This window comes from Theropithecus gelada, chromosome 14 (genome assembly GCF_003255815.1).
Source record: "Theropithecus gelada isolate Dixy chromosome 14, Tgel_1.0, whole genome shotgun sequence".
Taxonomy (NCBI): domain Eukaryota; kingdom Metazoa; phylum Chordata; class Mammalia; order Primates; family Cercopithecidae; genus Theropithecus; species Theropithecus gelada.
In genome coordinates, this window is record NC_037682.1 from 84,751,820 (window position 1) to 84,767,712 (window position 15,893).

Here is a 15,893-nt window from a genome sequence, read left to right on the forward strand (position 1 = left end):
AAAAAAAAAAAAAACTTAAAAAAAAAAAAAAAAAAAAAAAAAAAAAAAAAAGTCAGCACCATCCACCACTCTTCTCTTTGTCTTCATCCTTCTCTGCTAGGTCTGTCCTTTATTATTTTAAATGATGGCCTGAGTCTCTTGATTTATCCTTTCTTTCCTGTGGTCTAGATGTGGGTTCCTTGTTGTGCTCAGTTATGTGGCCAGAACAGTGGGCAGAGAAAAAAACTACAGTAAAACACCAGCTCTGTTTCTACTGTTAGGAGCTCTGATGTGCTATGTGCCATTGCAGGTGTGTGAGACTTGCAGTTTGGGAATCTTTGAGGACTGGATAGATTCAAGTGGATACTGTTGGTGTCCTGCCCAGCTCCCGTTCTCAGACTGGTTTATCTGTCCCTCAACTGCTGCAAGTATTGGCTGTCAATGGCTCACAGCTGCCCTCTTCTCCAGAGAGTCATCCTTGGATGATTCTTGGTGAAAGAAAGTCTACATTCCCAGCATCCAGTCTAGCAGCCCACAGCCATTGACTGACTGACACCCAGATACAAAAGTCCAATCCCCTTGCCTCAAGTTGGATTCAACTGTGGTGCAATTAATGGTTCAGAGCTCCCCATGGGATCCCTCTGGTCAGCCAGGACCACACCCTGATTTAACTCCCACCCTGCCCACCCTGATCTCTATTCCCTTTCACCTGAGAGCACTTCTCCCAAAAAAACCATTTGTACTCAAATACCTGTCTTAGCTCCTGGGGGAACCTGACTTAAGACATGTATCCTCAAGTTTTCTCACCCCACAGGGATATTCTAGGGCAAAGCAATCATTCATGAACACATAGCATGAGGGTGCTATGCATTGTCACTGTTTGGAAAGGCTGTAGCTATCAGTTATGTTCCTATAAATGTTATTTTTTAAATGCAATACTTGAAAGTCCTTTTAAAAATTTATTTTTATTTCTGTTTAGTTTTGGCCTTTGCTTCTTGGAGCTTTTGACCCTCCCATTTGAGTCCAGAGTTCACCTGGACTCTTCACCCTTCCCAGCTGGGTGGGGAGACTTGCTTCCTCAGCCCTTATATCAGCTAATTATGACCACAGAGGAGAGTCATTAGCCCTGTCCTCCCTTCCACGCTGCTTCCAGGGACTGTGCTATCGAGAGAGTTCTCTGTTACCTTTCTGCAGATGGCAAAACTGAAGGGCCTCAAGGCAGCTAGCTCCAGGCTGCTCCCTTTCCCAGCCCACTCTATCTTGCTCCTGGGATCCTGTGCTGCTATCAATCACAAAGAGCAGAAGGAAGGAGCTGAGAAACACAACCACACACTGCAAAACACAACCACACACACACACATACACACACACACTTCTGCACATATCATTCGCACATATATAAAGTTTCACAATGCACTTTCTTCCCTTTCACATATCACCACCAGAGGTGAGGCTCAGATCATGCTATCAGGAATCAAATTAGCTATTTCTATTCATGTAACTATTATTCAGGGCCACAAATCACCACAAACTGTAAATGCAGCATTTGTCTTTCAAGATCTCCATATCTGTAACATTGACGGTGGTCCAGAGAGCCTCTGGCAAACATGGTGCAAGGTCTACACATGGCTGGGTTGTTCCCCTCCATTCCCAAGCCTTTTCTCCCCAGAACTCTGCTCGTTTCTTCCCCTTTCTGACACTGTGTTGAAGATGGACTCTTGGCCCAGCAACATGAGTGACAGATCCAAACTCTACAGCAATCAGAGGTCTGAGACATCTTTCTGTTCTCTCCCTGTGTGAGTAGATAAAGGCAGTGGACAATGGGCGCCCACAGAAATCCTCCACGGCCCGCCTCCACATTGAATGGATTAAGAAACCACCCCCTTCGCCTATACCATTGACCTTCGATGAGCCGTTTTATAACTTCACAGTCATGGAAAGTGATAGAGTGACTGAAATTGTAGGGGTGGTGTCTGTGCAGCCAGCTAACACCCCTCTGTGGTTTGACATAGTTGGTAAGTTCGAGTCTTACAGAGCAGTATCGTGCAATGTAATAATTGACTGAAGCAACTAGCGCAAAAAAAAAAAAAAAAAAAAAAGAAAAAAGAAAGAAAGAAAGCAAAAAACTAACAATTAGTGCCAAGATTAAAATATGTATAGTGCTGGAATGCAAAAGAGCCAGTAAAATGAATAATCGACCTGTGCTTTCGTTCCAACTCTGTAGCTAAGCTGAACCGAAAGTGCTCTCTGGCTGGATTTTCCATAGTACGTTATTTACTGCAATCTTAATGTCTTTCTGTGTGTCATTTAAATTCTATTGTCACACTTGGCTAATCTCATTTCTAAATGTATTGATGGTACTAGACTTGCTGTCCTTCATTTCTCTCTTTTTCTTCACCTTTTTTCTGCATTCTGTTCTTTTTTTTTTTCTGCTCCCGACTGCCCTGCTTCAAGGTGGCAAGCATGCTCGAGAGATGTTCTATATTCTACAGACAGCTTGTGGGCAGAACTGTTCAACAGAAGGTACCCTTAGTGCAAACACATTTGCTAAAATACAGCTATCCAATCTGCCTTTTACGGGTTTTTTTTTAAGCAAATTGAATTACATCTTTCATAACTGCCTGTGACAGGCTGAAGTGCAGCCCACAGATTTCATATATGCCTCTAACAGCTATTGCGTTACTCGTATCCAATGACTTCCTTTGTTCGAGTTTGATAGGGTTTGGATTTTGGGGGGGTTTGTTTTGATTTTTGTTTCTTTGCTTTTGAGGTATGTGGGCTTTTTGTTGTTTTGTTTTTATCTTTTTGTAGGTTGGTTTATTTAACTGGGCCTTTTCCAATTGAAAAAGAAATTAAAATGTATTCCAGTCCCTCTGTTTTGCAGCGGTAGTACCATTCATACACCAATAGCCCCATCAGGAGAGTCCCCTGGCTGTCGTCCACAAAAGGAAGGGCAGGAAATGGAACCTAGATATATAGCCAGTCAGCCTCCCCCGCAAGCCGAATAGAGGAAGCAGATGGAAGCATGAAGGATAGACCCTGGGAGCCAACCTTTAAATTCCTTGAAAGAAAGCAAGCAAGCACGCCAGGCTGCAAAAGGAAAGGGCAAAACAGCACTATGGCCCTTGACAAACCAGCAGGGAGAGGCACTGGAGAGGAAATGAGTGCCGAGGACCAGGAAACAAAACAGGCTGTTGCTAAAACAGAGGGGAGAGTGTGTGTCGCCCAATCCAACACTGCGTTGAGCTAAAGCTGACTTCCCACGCTTCTCAGTGGGAGGCAGGGGATCCAGGAGAGAGTTGGTCTGGGGAAATCATTTCCTTCCCCATGTCACTGCCTGGATAGGATGGGCAGGAACATGCCTCTCCCCCTAGGCATTGCTGTGCTTGGGATAAGCATTTAGAAAGTTCTACAATGGTTGTAACAAGGCACAGAAAAAGAATGCCCCATGGCCCGCAATCAAACCTCTGTAGAGAGTCCTCTGAACTTCCAAAAAGTAAAGAGCTGTTTCCTACATGTCTCATTTGATGGAATGACGGTGGAACGTTTTCGTTTTACTTACTTGGTATTAATCATGCCATCCTGTACACGGCCATCCTCACACCAAGCTTTCACTTCTCTCTTCATTCCTACTCAACATATTTGAAATGAAACTTCTTCTGATCCATGAAAGGGGTCTCCACTTCTTTATCTTCTCAGTAACTTTCAGCTCGTAAGATATTATCTGATGCAGTTTCTTCTTTCTTGGCAGAACAAAGGGTTGCACGTAGTCATGGTCTGGTTGTCTGTACAGTCACCTTTAATGATTTCTTCACTTCCACCCCCAGTCAGAGTCACAGAAAGTGCAATTCAGTTCTAACAGTGCCACTAGTGCCAGGTTTCCAGAGACATGTGCAATAGTGATTTCTAGCCGGGCACAGTGGCTCACTCCTGTAATTTCAGCACTTTGGGAGGCTGAGGTGGGCGGATCACTTGAGGTCAGGAGTTCAAGACCAGCCTGTCCAACATGGCAAAACCCCGTCTCTACTAAAAATACAAAAATTAGCTGGACGTGATAGCGGGTGCCTGTAATCCCAGCTACTAAGGAGGCTGAGGCAGGAGAATTGCTTTAACCCGGGAGGCGGAGGTTGCAGTGAGCTGAGATTGCATCACTGTACTCCAGCAGCCTGGACAACAGAGCAAGACTGTCTCAAAAAAAAAAAAAAAAAAAAAAAAAAAGAAAAAAAAGTGATTTCTTTTAAATAACCTAAAGGAGAGTGCAGCAGAAACCGAATAGGCAACAGAATGTCTAGTGTGCTGTCCTGAGATAAGATGAGTTACCCTTTCTCATCAGCCACTGATTTTTCCCCCTCCTCCTTGGACACTCCAGTTTCCAAGCACCTCTACAGCTGGACAGTGTCACATCTCTCCCTGGCATGATCTGTGCACGCAACCTGCTGACCTGTGGCACATCCCACCTACCACCTATGTGCCCCGGGATGCCCTCACTTGTAGTCTGCTTTTGAAATCCTACTGGCATGCCTTTCTGTAATGGTCAGTCTCACCAGCTGCTTGACCCTAGTTATCAAGGTCAGGTTTGCAACTCTTCATCATTCCTGCCTGTGTGTGTGTGTGACTGTCTGTAGGTAAGCATGCCTAGCAGTACTGCATGTAACCTGATTTGCAAGTTTCTCATGTCAGCATGATGAGTGTTGCTGTATTTTTTCGTTTGTGCTTATCCTGTCTCCACTCTTAACCCCTATGGTTAAGGCCCATGTGTCCTCATTCCTTCCTCCTGCCAATACCTCTGTTGCTACCAACCCAGGATGAGTGGAATAAACTACGGTGAGTGATGGAGATACCCCAGGCAGCCACTATGCTAACCCTACTGATGCCTCCTGGAACCTACTCAGAGTCAGTGTGACCTTCCACTGTGCTACCGGCCATGGCAACCTACGCACCTTTGACAAAATAGAAACATCACTGGTCCAAGAAGAGAGAGGCAGTTTACAGATGAGAGCCCTCCCTGGACGGAGTCCCTTTAAGCTACCTTAAATATAGACCCAGGGTCCATCATCAAGAACATGGCATCAGTTTTCATGTTTCTTCACTGGTGTATTTCTAAATGCTACGCTCTTCCTAGAGACTCCCTTCAGTTTCAGGGCACTTGTAAGTTTCTGAATGAGGACCTACAGGGTTGTCCCTCTGGTCTGGATGCTTCCATCACAGAGATTTCACTGTAAATCGGGTAACATCTAGCCAAGCTTCTTTTCCAAATTGAACTTACTGGGCCAGATGCCCAAACAGAACATGATTTTATTTCCATCTCCACATCCAGCCAACAACATCTTGAAACACCAAATCTTTATTTCAGCACAGAAGTAAAATCCTTTTCCCAGGTGCTGGTTGCTTCAGTATCGAGACGGTCCGCGTTCCACCAAATCCTCCTTTTGAAAATCTTTCTAATCCATCAGAGTCATTTTTTCTCAATCTGCTGACAACATCTTTCCCCCTCTCTAAATACCTATTGTTTCCTTTATCATATTCAGATGTTTTATTCTCGCTTTCAAGATTTCTTGCTTATTTATCTTCGGCCGTGGAAACTCTCATCTCTTTGTTCCCTTCCTCCTTACCTAAGCATCTTTTCTGGCCAAGCTAACATACAGGGGAAAGAGGGAACATTGCGCCTCAATGTTTAAGAAACATAGCAGTGAATGCCTGGAATAGGCACTAGGTATGTAATGTCAGCATGGATCTGAAATGAGGTCTCAGGTATAAGTATGGGCCTTGCAAAGGTAAATACTCTATGACTCTTCCAAGGGAGTGAGGATTTGGTTCCATTTTAGACCTAGTGCATGCAGACACCTAACGAGACACTGAGTTACAGAGAAGACATCATCTTGGCATGGCGCTTACAGCTTACAAATGCTATGACTAATAAATTCTCATTAAGTGAGCAGAAATAGTGTTTCAGCATGCTTTTCCCCTGAGAGTAAAGTCGCCTCATTTCTGCATTTCCAAATCAACCCAAATCTTGCTTAACTGCATGTCTTTGCCTCCCACCATGATATGAATTCACAAAAATGGGGTAGCGAGCAAGGTTTTGTTACCAAGCCTGGACCCTTGCATCGAGGATCTGTCACACACTTTCTTGTGCCTCCAAGGAGACCACTGCTTACAATGTTATGCAGTGAGACTTTTCAGCTTCCAGAAACAGAAGCCCTACTTGTAACTGAGTTAAGAAAGCTGTAATTAAAAGGAAACATAATAAAGTTCAGCTGTTCTGCGTTTAAACAGCCCAACGCACAGCATGTTCCTTCTCTGTGTTAAAAGGGAAAGAAACTGAAGGGAACACAAATAACCCATAATCCTTTGTGGCTTTATCACATATCTTCACACTTCTCAGGGGACTATGATTTCAACTCCACAGCTCCTTGATTTACAGACTCTCTAATGTGCATGCAATCTGGTTCACAGTTCAGTCCCTGTATCTTTATTCTGTTGGCAAATATTGGAACAGAGAAGGCCACCCTTTTTACGCACCTCAGACAGTTCCTCTTTACCTGCAGATGGGTGGGGGGTGCTGTCACCCATTTTTTAGCTTTTCACCTGACTTAGGCTACAAAAATAGTTTTCTTTGTAAATCGTAAACACCTAAAATATCTTTGTTTATCTCGCCTACTGTAAGGCTGCTCTTTGAAAATGATTCTCCGTTGGTGAGTGATAGCACGTAGTTCCAACTCAAGTTGAAATGTCTTTCTGTGTTGCAGGAAGGCTGCTTTTACCCTTCATTTGTCATAGGTTCCTTCAAACTTTGGGCTCCAGGCTGCTGCTGTGTCATAAGCTTTTGCCTGTCTTTATTGAACCTTGTCCCCAGCGGAGCCATCGCCATTTAGAGATGAATCAAGTAGGCCAGTTGAAGTCTCTGGTAGCACTAGTAGAGCCTTGTTCTTCAGCTAGAGCTTGGAAACCTCTGGGTCTTCCCTAATCAGGTGGCTGTATTTCTCTAACAAAAGACTCTTACCCAGTGATATGGAGAGAAACCATGTTCATGCGTTATTTCTATTACAACTGCTCCTGCATCAGGGTGACCCTTGCTCCAAGTTATTCAACTGATATCAAACACTTCATTTCCCCTATTCTGCCCCTTTTCCTTAATTTGATCCCAAATAAGCCTCTCATTTTTCCATAGCAACAGTCTGGTCCATAGGAGCACATCTGAAGAAACTTCAGAAAAATAAGAAGAAGCCTAGAAACACTTTATATACTATTAACGGTTTTAAGAAAATGAATTTTAAACTCGATTCTAGAAGGGATTTTCTTTCCGACCACTTTTTCCTGACCTTCGCCTGGTGTCCCCTGTCTTCCAAGTAAATATCCTTTTCAGCCAGGTACTGTGCTTGCTTTCATTTCAAGGCAGAAAATTAGGGGAAAATGGTAATTAGTGTTTAGCATTTTCAAGATCAAACCATAACTGGTGTTTAGCATTTTTTCTTAATTTCAGTGTACATGCTGAACCTGAATCAACAGCTTGTGCACAACTCCCTGAATTCATTGAGAGTCGGCAGCTCCGTGTTCTGGAAGCTGCTCACATAACACCTCCCCCTTGGTGACAACTAGATGTGGGTTGGTATTTTTACAATTATGCATGGAATGGAATAGAATCATATGCTAGGGGAGGTACCTGGAAGCTTCTCTAAAGGGGAAGCTGTGTGATTCTCACCATTGGGTGTCTTTATGGAGGGACAGAGGTGCTTCATACCCTTCTTTAAAGAAAAACTAGAGTGAATCATGGCCCAGCTCCAATGCCCAGCACATTTAAGCAGTAGCTGCTGGCTCAAAATATTTCCACTTATGTCCCATCTTTAAAGCCTTTTAGGACATTCCTACTTGGGATGTTTAACTTTAGAATCCAATAGAAATCCAGTGTGCTTCATCTGCTCTTTGTTTACTCTATTACACCTGTCTTGACCGAAAATGGTCAAAGAGATATGTCCCTAATGTGAATTATCTGTTATGTGGGCTGTTCACAACCTTGCTTTTAACCATCTCTGCCGCACACCCCTGCAGCAATGCTCAGGCTGTGACTTTTCTAATTTCCCACTTTGTTGAAACTCAGACCAGCTCTGCGGTGTCCTCCCTCCTCCCCACCTTTTGTTGAGCCTAACGCTACTGCACCAAACACACTCTGGCTTTGCATGTTCTGTTACTGGCTCTGAGGAAGCACACCTTGTTTAAGTGGAATGCTGCTAGCAAAAATGGACTCCTTGCATTTGATATTCTCACTCTGGACGATTTGGATATGGTTTCCTATGAAAATGAAATCACTTTCAGGCTAAAAGGGAGCCTGAAAAATGAGACCTGGGGGAGAGATATGGAGTCGTTTATGAAATGGGATGCTTAAGTGGTAGGTTATTAAATTGTGTGAGGGTTGATGGTAAACTGCTGGTCTAGATTCTGTGTCCCTTGTCAGAAATTCATTTTAAAACTCATGGAAGATTTTGTTTTACATTAAATCTTAGTTTAACTAGGAACAAATGTCCTGGAAATGAGTGTCCGAGGCTGCTAACTATATTGGTAAACTGAGAAACATAGTTTGTAGGCTCTCCCTCAAGTGCTCTTGGCTCTGCTCTTCTAATGGTCTATGTCCCCTGTCCCTTTGGAGGTTTCTGTTCTAAAGAATTTGAGGGAGATACACACATACACATACACACACAAATACATATATGAACACACACAGAAAGAGAGAAAACTGTAAAAAAAAAAAAAAAACCCATAAAATTAGCCAAAAATGTTATTTGATATGAAAAACGACTAAGAAAAAGCACACACTCTATATGCCATATGTAAATGTTATGCCACTAAGCGCATGACATGATTATGTATTTTTGTACAGGGCCCTGGGGAAAATGTGAGTCAAAGTCAGTGAAACAGAGCAAATTGGACTGCCCCATTTAAACAGTAGCTCAAACTCAAACTATGCTTGCTGGTTCTCTAAAATGTATTTTTAATCATCTTTAAACTGGAGCAAACTAAAGTTTTATAATTTGCATAATCTTTATTTTGACTTGACTCACACATTTTCACATTTAAAAATAATCAACATTATTTCCCCACCTCCAAATAATATCATGACCCTAAGATTTAAGAAAGTTAACATTTTGGTAAAGAAAACATTCTAAATGGGATTTAAAATGGGATTTAATACCCACTAGAAACAACCTGAGAAGTTGCATTCTCATCTTTCCTTCCATACAGGACTTATGAGGCAATTTTATGACCTTTCTTTGAAAGTTTCCATGGCAAATTTTTTCTCAGAATGTACCGCTTAATAGCAAATGATCATGTTGTTGTTGTTTTTTTCTCTTGTTCATGAAGATGGTTTTTCACGACACTCAAATCAGACTTCCATTTTGTTTCATGTTGTTATCAACATGAAACATTCCCTTTGAATAAGAAATGGTAATGACCTAAGGCTTGCTCCCCTTTTCAGCCTAGACTCCCCCTTCTCTCCTTATCCTAGCTTCAAACAATTGTTTTGGAGTTAATATTTAGTGCTCCTCATCAAATCAATTAAAGATATTAATTGGAAAATGAGTCTCTTTTTAGATGAAGTTTTTTAAAAAGTATATAATCTCCGAGCAATTCTCTGATACTCTTATCTCTCCATAACTTTAATTAAATGTCAAGGGCAATTATATTCTCTCTTGCAATTAAATAATCTTAAGTGTATATGACAGCAGCAAGTAATAAGTATTTGAAATATATATATGGCCAGGTTTTTTTTTAAGTAAACCATATTATTTATTTCATGTCATTGTACATCAGATTCTAGTAATTCAGGTAAAATTCTCCTTCCCTTAACTCACTATTCATAATTGTTAAATAAAAGTAATATATTGTACTGTTCATTGATCAGCAAAATGAAATGCAAAGAATGTGGAATGTAAAAATAAACCAAAGTTAGTTTTCTAAAATATGAAATTGAATAAATACATTGCCCTATATGCTGTAGTTAAATAAAATTACTGTCTGAGAACAAAATCAACACCATGAAATTTCAGGCCAAAAGAAGCAGAGCTTGTGAACATACGCTCATGCTTAATTAAAATTATTCCAACATTCATACCATTATTTTTCTCCCCCTCAAAAAAAATCTTTCATTTTGGGAAGATCATAAACCACAGTTTGGTTGCCAGAGGTGGAAACATCAGCAGTGATTTCAACAACGGCAATATTGTCTTAAGCACATCACTCACAGACTGTGAGTTACATGTGGCCAGGGGGTTGAGGGGAAAGTAAAGTTTTCTAAACTTTCATGTAAATTGTTTTGTAATTTGGTGTCATATAAGCTGATGTTTTCTTCTACTTCTTTCCCAATTTTATTTTGTAACTCTCCCTAGGCTTTCTGCCTTTTTAGGAGAAAAATAATTTATACTACCAAGATGGCAACATAAGTATTTCTATAAATATCCCAGCTCGCAGATATAGAATTTTTAATATGAAAATTTTTTTGCTTTTTTTCTTTTACTGTTTAGAATTCATAATTTTATTTCTGACATTTAATTAAGGGAATCTGAATTCTAGCAGCCAAATGTTTACCATCAATCCTGGAATAGATTTTAAATGTGTACTCATTCTATTAATAATAATTGGACTATTTATTTACTTAGAATTTAATCTACTTTGGAAAAAACAAAAAGATCTACAAATTTCTAATGGTGAAGCCACAGGAGGTTAAAGGGCCTTTAGGTTTCTAAATATTTAATGGAGTCAGTTTATGCTTCACTACTTTAACATTTACTGCTGAGGTTTTTCTTTGCAATACATTCCTTTTTCGTGACATTTGTTATGCATTGTAGAGGCTGTGTTTTGAACTATGAATCAAGTTAGAAATAAAGAGGTCCCATTTAAGATGTACAAAATTGAGCCATAGGGATGCCTATCAAAAAAATATTTCTGTATAAGAGCTCCCTTTAAAGATATATGATATAATACATGTAATAAGTTCTCAGATTTGCTAATTTCATGTTTCTGTGAAATCATCAGGGGGGAATTTTGACAGCGCTTTTGACGCGGAGAAGGGTGTTGGGACAATTGTCATCGCAAAACCTTTGGACGCAGAGCAGAGGTCCATCTATAATATGAGTGTGGAAGTCACTGATGGGACAAATGTTGCTGTCACTCAGGTGAGATGTTAAATTACTGAATAGCAGGAATGCTGAAATAGCTGCCAAAGTCAGGGGTGCAAGCAATGAAAAAAAAAAAATGTAATGGAAGTAGTAAATTATGTCCATGGTTTTCTAGTGTTTACAAAAACCATTTTCAAGAACAATTAAGAAAAGGGATTCTGTAGATGATATCATAGGACTTAGCTGCCGCTTTCAAGAAGTTGTGATTGATCGTGCATGGAAAAGTGATGCGTGTTTGTTTCCTGATCATCTACTGTAGATTTTTCTGTTTGACAATAAAGTCAACTTTCCTTGAATTTACAAAGAGGAGGACATCTATTTTACTTGAGTTAACACACCATATTATTCTTTACCTCCTCATTTTTTTTTTTTTTTTTTTTTTAGTCACAGAAAGTTATAGCTAAAGAATACCTAAGAGTCCAAATTCATTTATAGACTTAGATAAGCTAAGTAGTGTATCCAAGGTCATGCAGCCTTAGTAAAGAAAAAGGACTGGGATCTAGGTGTCCTGATTCTCTTCTGCCATTCTAGCCTCTTTATCCTTGCTGTTTGTATAGTAGAACCCCTTGGTTGTGGTGAGAGGTTAAAAACACCAGTGGCTGGACCCCAGCCACAGAAATCCTATGTGATTCTGATATGCAGCCAGGGTCAAGGACCACTCCTCATACTTTGCAACCTGAGCACATGTGAAAGGGCATTGAGAGCAGGAGGAAAAGAAAATCTTTGGACTTCTCATGTGGCTCAGTACATCTTTCTGAGACTAGCACAGTGTTACATATCAATATGAGGCAGACTTGTACTAAATATGAGAAGATTTTGTTGTCTTATTTTTTAGCACCAGAGACCTAGGCCAGTTATGGCAGAGAGCTGGCACATATGCATATGCTGAAACCCCTCTCTTAGTCCCTGCTGAGCTCTGAGGTTCCTCTAACCCCAGAAGGCATCACTAATTCATTAAGGCCCATTTTTCTGCTGAGCCCAGATGTGTCTTTAGAATCTTTCTGAACACAATGCTTCAGGTAGTGAAGATGAAATTTTTGCCAACCCTGAAGCAAGCGTTGATTCATCTTAAATATGATGTAAGCATTTGCAACTATGTTGTTTTAAAAAGAAGAAAGGATGAATATTTCATGTGTTTGCCTAGCCAGCTGCCTCTTAGTTTGAGACTATTTGAAAAATATAATGAAACTCTTTCCTTTGAATCTGTTTATAATCAAAGAATGGTAGAATTTGAAGAAAACAATAGGGTTCATTTTAGTACAACTCCTTTACTTTTCATTTGAATAAACTAAAACCTTAGAGAGGAGAAGTGACTTGCACATAATACAGCAGCCAGTGTGAAACAATTTCTGATCCTCCAACCTGCATCCTTTCCCAGTAACTAGGATGATCATATGACCCTGTTTGCCTTAAAGAGTCCCATTTATGTCTGTGGCATTGGCATAATTATTCTCCTTCCCTTAACTGACTATTCATAGTTGTTATATAAAAGTAATATATTGTTCATTGATCAGCAAAATGAAATGCAAAGAATGTAGAATGTAACAATAAACCAAAATTAGTTTTCTAAAATATGAAATTCAATAAATACAGCCACAGAAATCCTATGTGACTCTGACATGCAGCCAGGGTCAAGGACCCCATTAACTCTCAAAATTGCCCCATTTGGGACGATAAATTATATAGTCACCCTATCGAAAACCATGCTGTTCCAGGGTATTTTCAAGGCTAAAATATAGACACATGGAAAGAACCCATGGCTGGGGTGTTGTGAGAACCACACAGTCCAAAAGCACGCCCCCAAAGACTAATACAAAACAACCCACCTGCTGTATTGCTGTCTTAAGTGTTAATCCATTTTAAATGGGAATTGAAGTTTTAAAAATTAGCCTTGTCTTAGCATATTCAACCTTGACTTTTTAGTGCCACTTAAAAACATAAGACATATTTGAGTAAAATATAAATAAAGCATGAAACCATATTCATTTCCAGACTTTTCTCCAGAGTTTCATACCAGTTGAATTAAATGGTATTCAGTGTGCCCAGAATACCATTATGGATATTTTAAAAATTGAATATTTTTAGAACAAGTGAATGAATAGTAGATACATATTCAGCAGAGTCTACGCAGCAGATATGCTGGATCTCCAAAGCACAAAACTAATTCATGTTAACAACAACAAAAATTATCAATGATACTTTTACTTTAGAATTTTATTAGAACCAGATGAGAAATCATTTAACAGCATTTGTTCCACAAATATCTTTAGAGTTCTTACCATGGGCTAGGAGCAGTTCTAGATGCTAAGTACTAAGGTCACAGTGATTCAGAGTTTTAAATCCAGGTGACTGACATGCGCTCATTTTTTTCAAGTTAATATGGAAACATGTATTACGAAACTTTGAACGTACACACCGTTTGAGTCCTGTTTTTGTTTATTTTGTTTCTGACTAGTATACAGTTAGGCTTATCTCCAGGGCTGTCTAGAAGGAGTTAGAGAATTAGGTGAACTTTGAGGCACCTTTTGGTAGGGCCAAGATAAGGAAGTTAATAAAGGATGCCAAGAGATTTTCTTGTCAAAAGCGTTCAAGTCACTCTGTGTCTCCAGAGTCATGACCTTTGTACGAAGTGGGAACTAAGAGTTTCCAAAGTACATACCTGTATGTCATTGGTATTACCATCAGGAAGTCATTACTCTGTCTACTGAGCTATCTTAGGGCCTGACCACCTCACCAGCCCCTGCCAATCCAGGCCTCTCTCATATTTACCACAGCTTTCCCGGCAGTGGTGGTAGGAGTGCTTCTCTGAATTAGTCAGCACCCTCCATGTCAAGAACACTTTTACAAAAGGATGTTTTGGGAAATAAAAGGCATTCCGGATTTCTTTCAGAAACCATGAAAGCATGCTCCCATGCATGACCCTGGGCAACTTAATGATTCTACCATCAAACAGATAACCTTCACCATATAACTAAATAAATGTCCTGTAGCCCCAAAACACCTGTTCAGTTTTCCTGCGGGAACTTTTCTCTGCTTTGTTCATTTGGAATCATAAAACATGATATGACAGGGCTTCAAGTCATCCATAAACAACATGTTGAACTTGGCTTCATAAATGTCAAATAAATCAGATCCTCAGTGATTCTGTGTCCACATGAAAACCCTTCCTTCACCTTCAGTTTTGTCCTATTCTCCCAACTCTCACAGGATTCTTGTGCCTCAGAGCTACAATATCTAATGATAAACATCCTTTTCTTTACTGAGATTCCTTAGTGTGAGCACAAAACATAAGAAGGTCCTGTGGGTTTTAGGCTGAAAAGATTCCGGTGAACTAAACGTAAGAATACAGCATCCCAACATTGACAAAAACCTCCTAGCAAGATGGACAAGGGCCTCTGCATAAACTAGTTCTTTATTTTGTAGGGGATATTATTATGCTTTTTGTAATACAATGTTAGTATTTGGCAACATGGGCTTTGTAGCAGGTAATTTTGCATCCCAATCTCCACTCTGCCACAAAACAGATGAGTCACTTCAAGCAAGTCACCTAACTTCTCTGCACCCTGGTCTTCTTGTTTGGAGGTGCCAATACCTACAACATGGGAGTTGCTATGAGGATTACATGAGTTTATGCATGCAGAGTATCAGCATGAGGTCTAAATGTAGTAAGAATTCAGTTAATAGTAGCTACTGCTGCTATTGTTATTATTCCTATCACCTGTTAGTTTCTCTGAGGCACACATGGGATTTACCTCAGATGAAGTGCCTCAGATGAAGTGGAAGATCCAGTGGCTGCATCCCCGTCCTTCAGTGAGGGCTATTCTGGATACTTTCTGACTTGTTCTGGGGTGGAAAGTGCAAGACAGTGCCTTAAGGCACCCTCAGTGCACATGAGGTAGAATTTGTCAAGGGCTCTGTGGCCACACCAGGCCAAAGGTATCTTAGTGGGCTTTTCCCAGTTCCTCATGTGCCATCCCAGGATGGCCGCCTTTGGTGGCTCTGTAATAGTCTTCTCTTTGCCTAAAATCAACTGGCATTTTTTAGTGCTTGCTGTGTCCCGAGAATTATCCCAAGTTTTAAAAGCTTATTCATTCTCTACACTACTAATGTTGTGGAATGATAGCAGATAGTGCATGAACTGGCACCGGAATTAGCAATTTCCTGGACCGAAGAATGACTAATGTTCACTGGAGTGATTTTAAACCAGCACCCTGATGCCTTCTTATCCAGACCCCTGCCCCACTTCAAATCCTGCTGTCTCTAACAAACCCGTGCAAATCAGGGCCTAGTTATATAAACAACTTGAACCCTACAAAAGCAGTTTGCGTTCCTAAAAGGTCCTTGAAGCCCATGAACTTGTTAGTAAATTTTGGCATGTGTATATGTTTTTCTAGAGAGAAAGTTCATAATTTTCATCAGATGTTCAAATGGGTATGTGATCTAAAAATGGTTAAGATAAACTAACTCCTTAACACTTTTTTTTTCAGCCAGTAACTCTAGTTAAAAATTTCAACATGCAGCCCCCAACACTCCCTGAGAAACATATGCACATACCTGGGGGAATCATTGTCCTCTGAAGGCTCCCCAGCTCTGTCACTGGGCTTGCCTGTTATCCATAGTGTTTCAAAGCACTATTGTTCTGGGTTAAGAAGGACTGTTTGGGGCTGGGGGCGGTGGCTCACGCCTGTAATCCCAGCACTTTGGGAGGCTGAGGCAGGCGGATCACGAGGTCAGGAGATCAAG

At 40.5% G+C, this 15,893-nt stretch overlaps 1 protein-coding gene across 2 annotated transcripts in view; it reads left to right on the forward strand.

Annotated features, from left to right (window-relative positions):
* The window catches only part of FAT3 (FAT atypical cadherin 3), a 558,548-nt gene that overhangs the window by 422,743 nt on the left and 119,912 nt on the right, over positions 1–15,893 (forward strand). For both annotated transcript variants that reach the window (XM_025356611.1, XM_025356610.1), the window contains exons 5-6: positions 1,784–1,994; positions 11,008–11,147. In XM_025356611.1, coding sequence (XP_025212396.1) covers positions 1,784–1,994; positions 11,008–11,147 — 351 coding nt within the window. The remainder of the gene's footprint in view (positions 1–1,783; positions 1,995–11,007; positions 11,148–15,893) is intronic.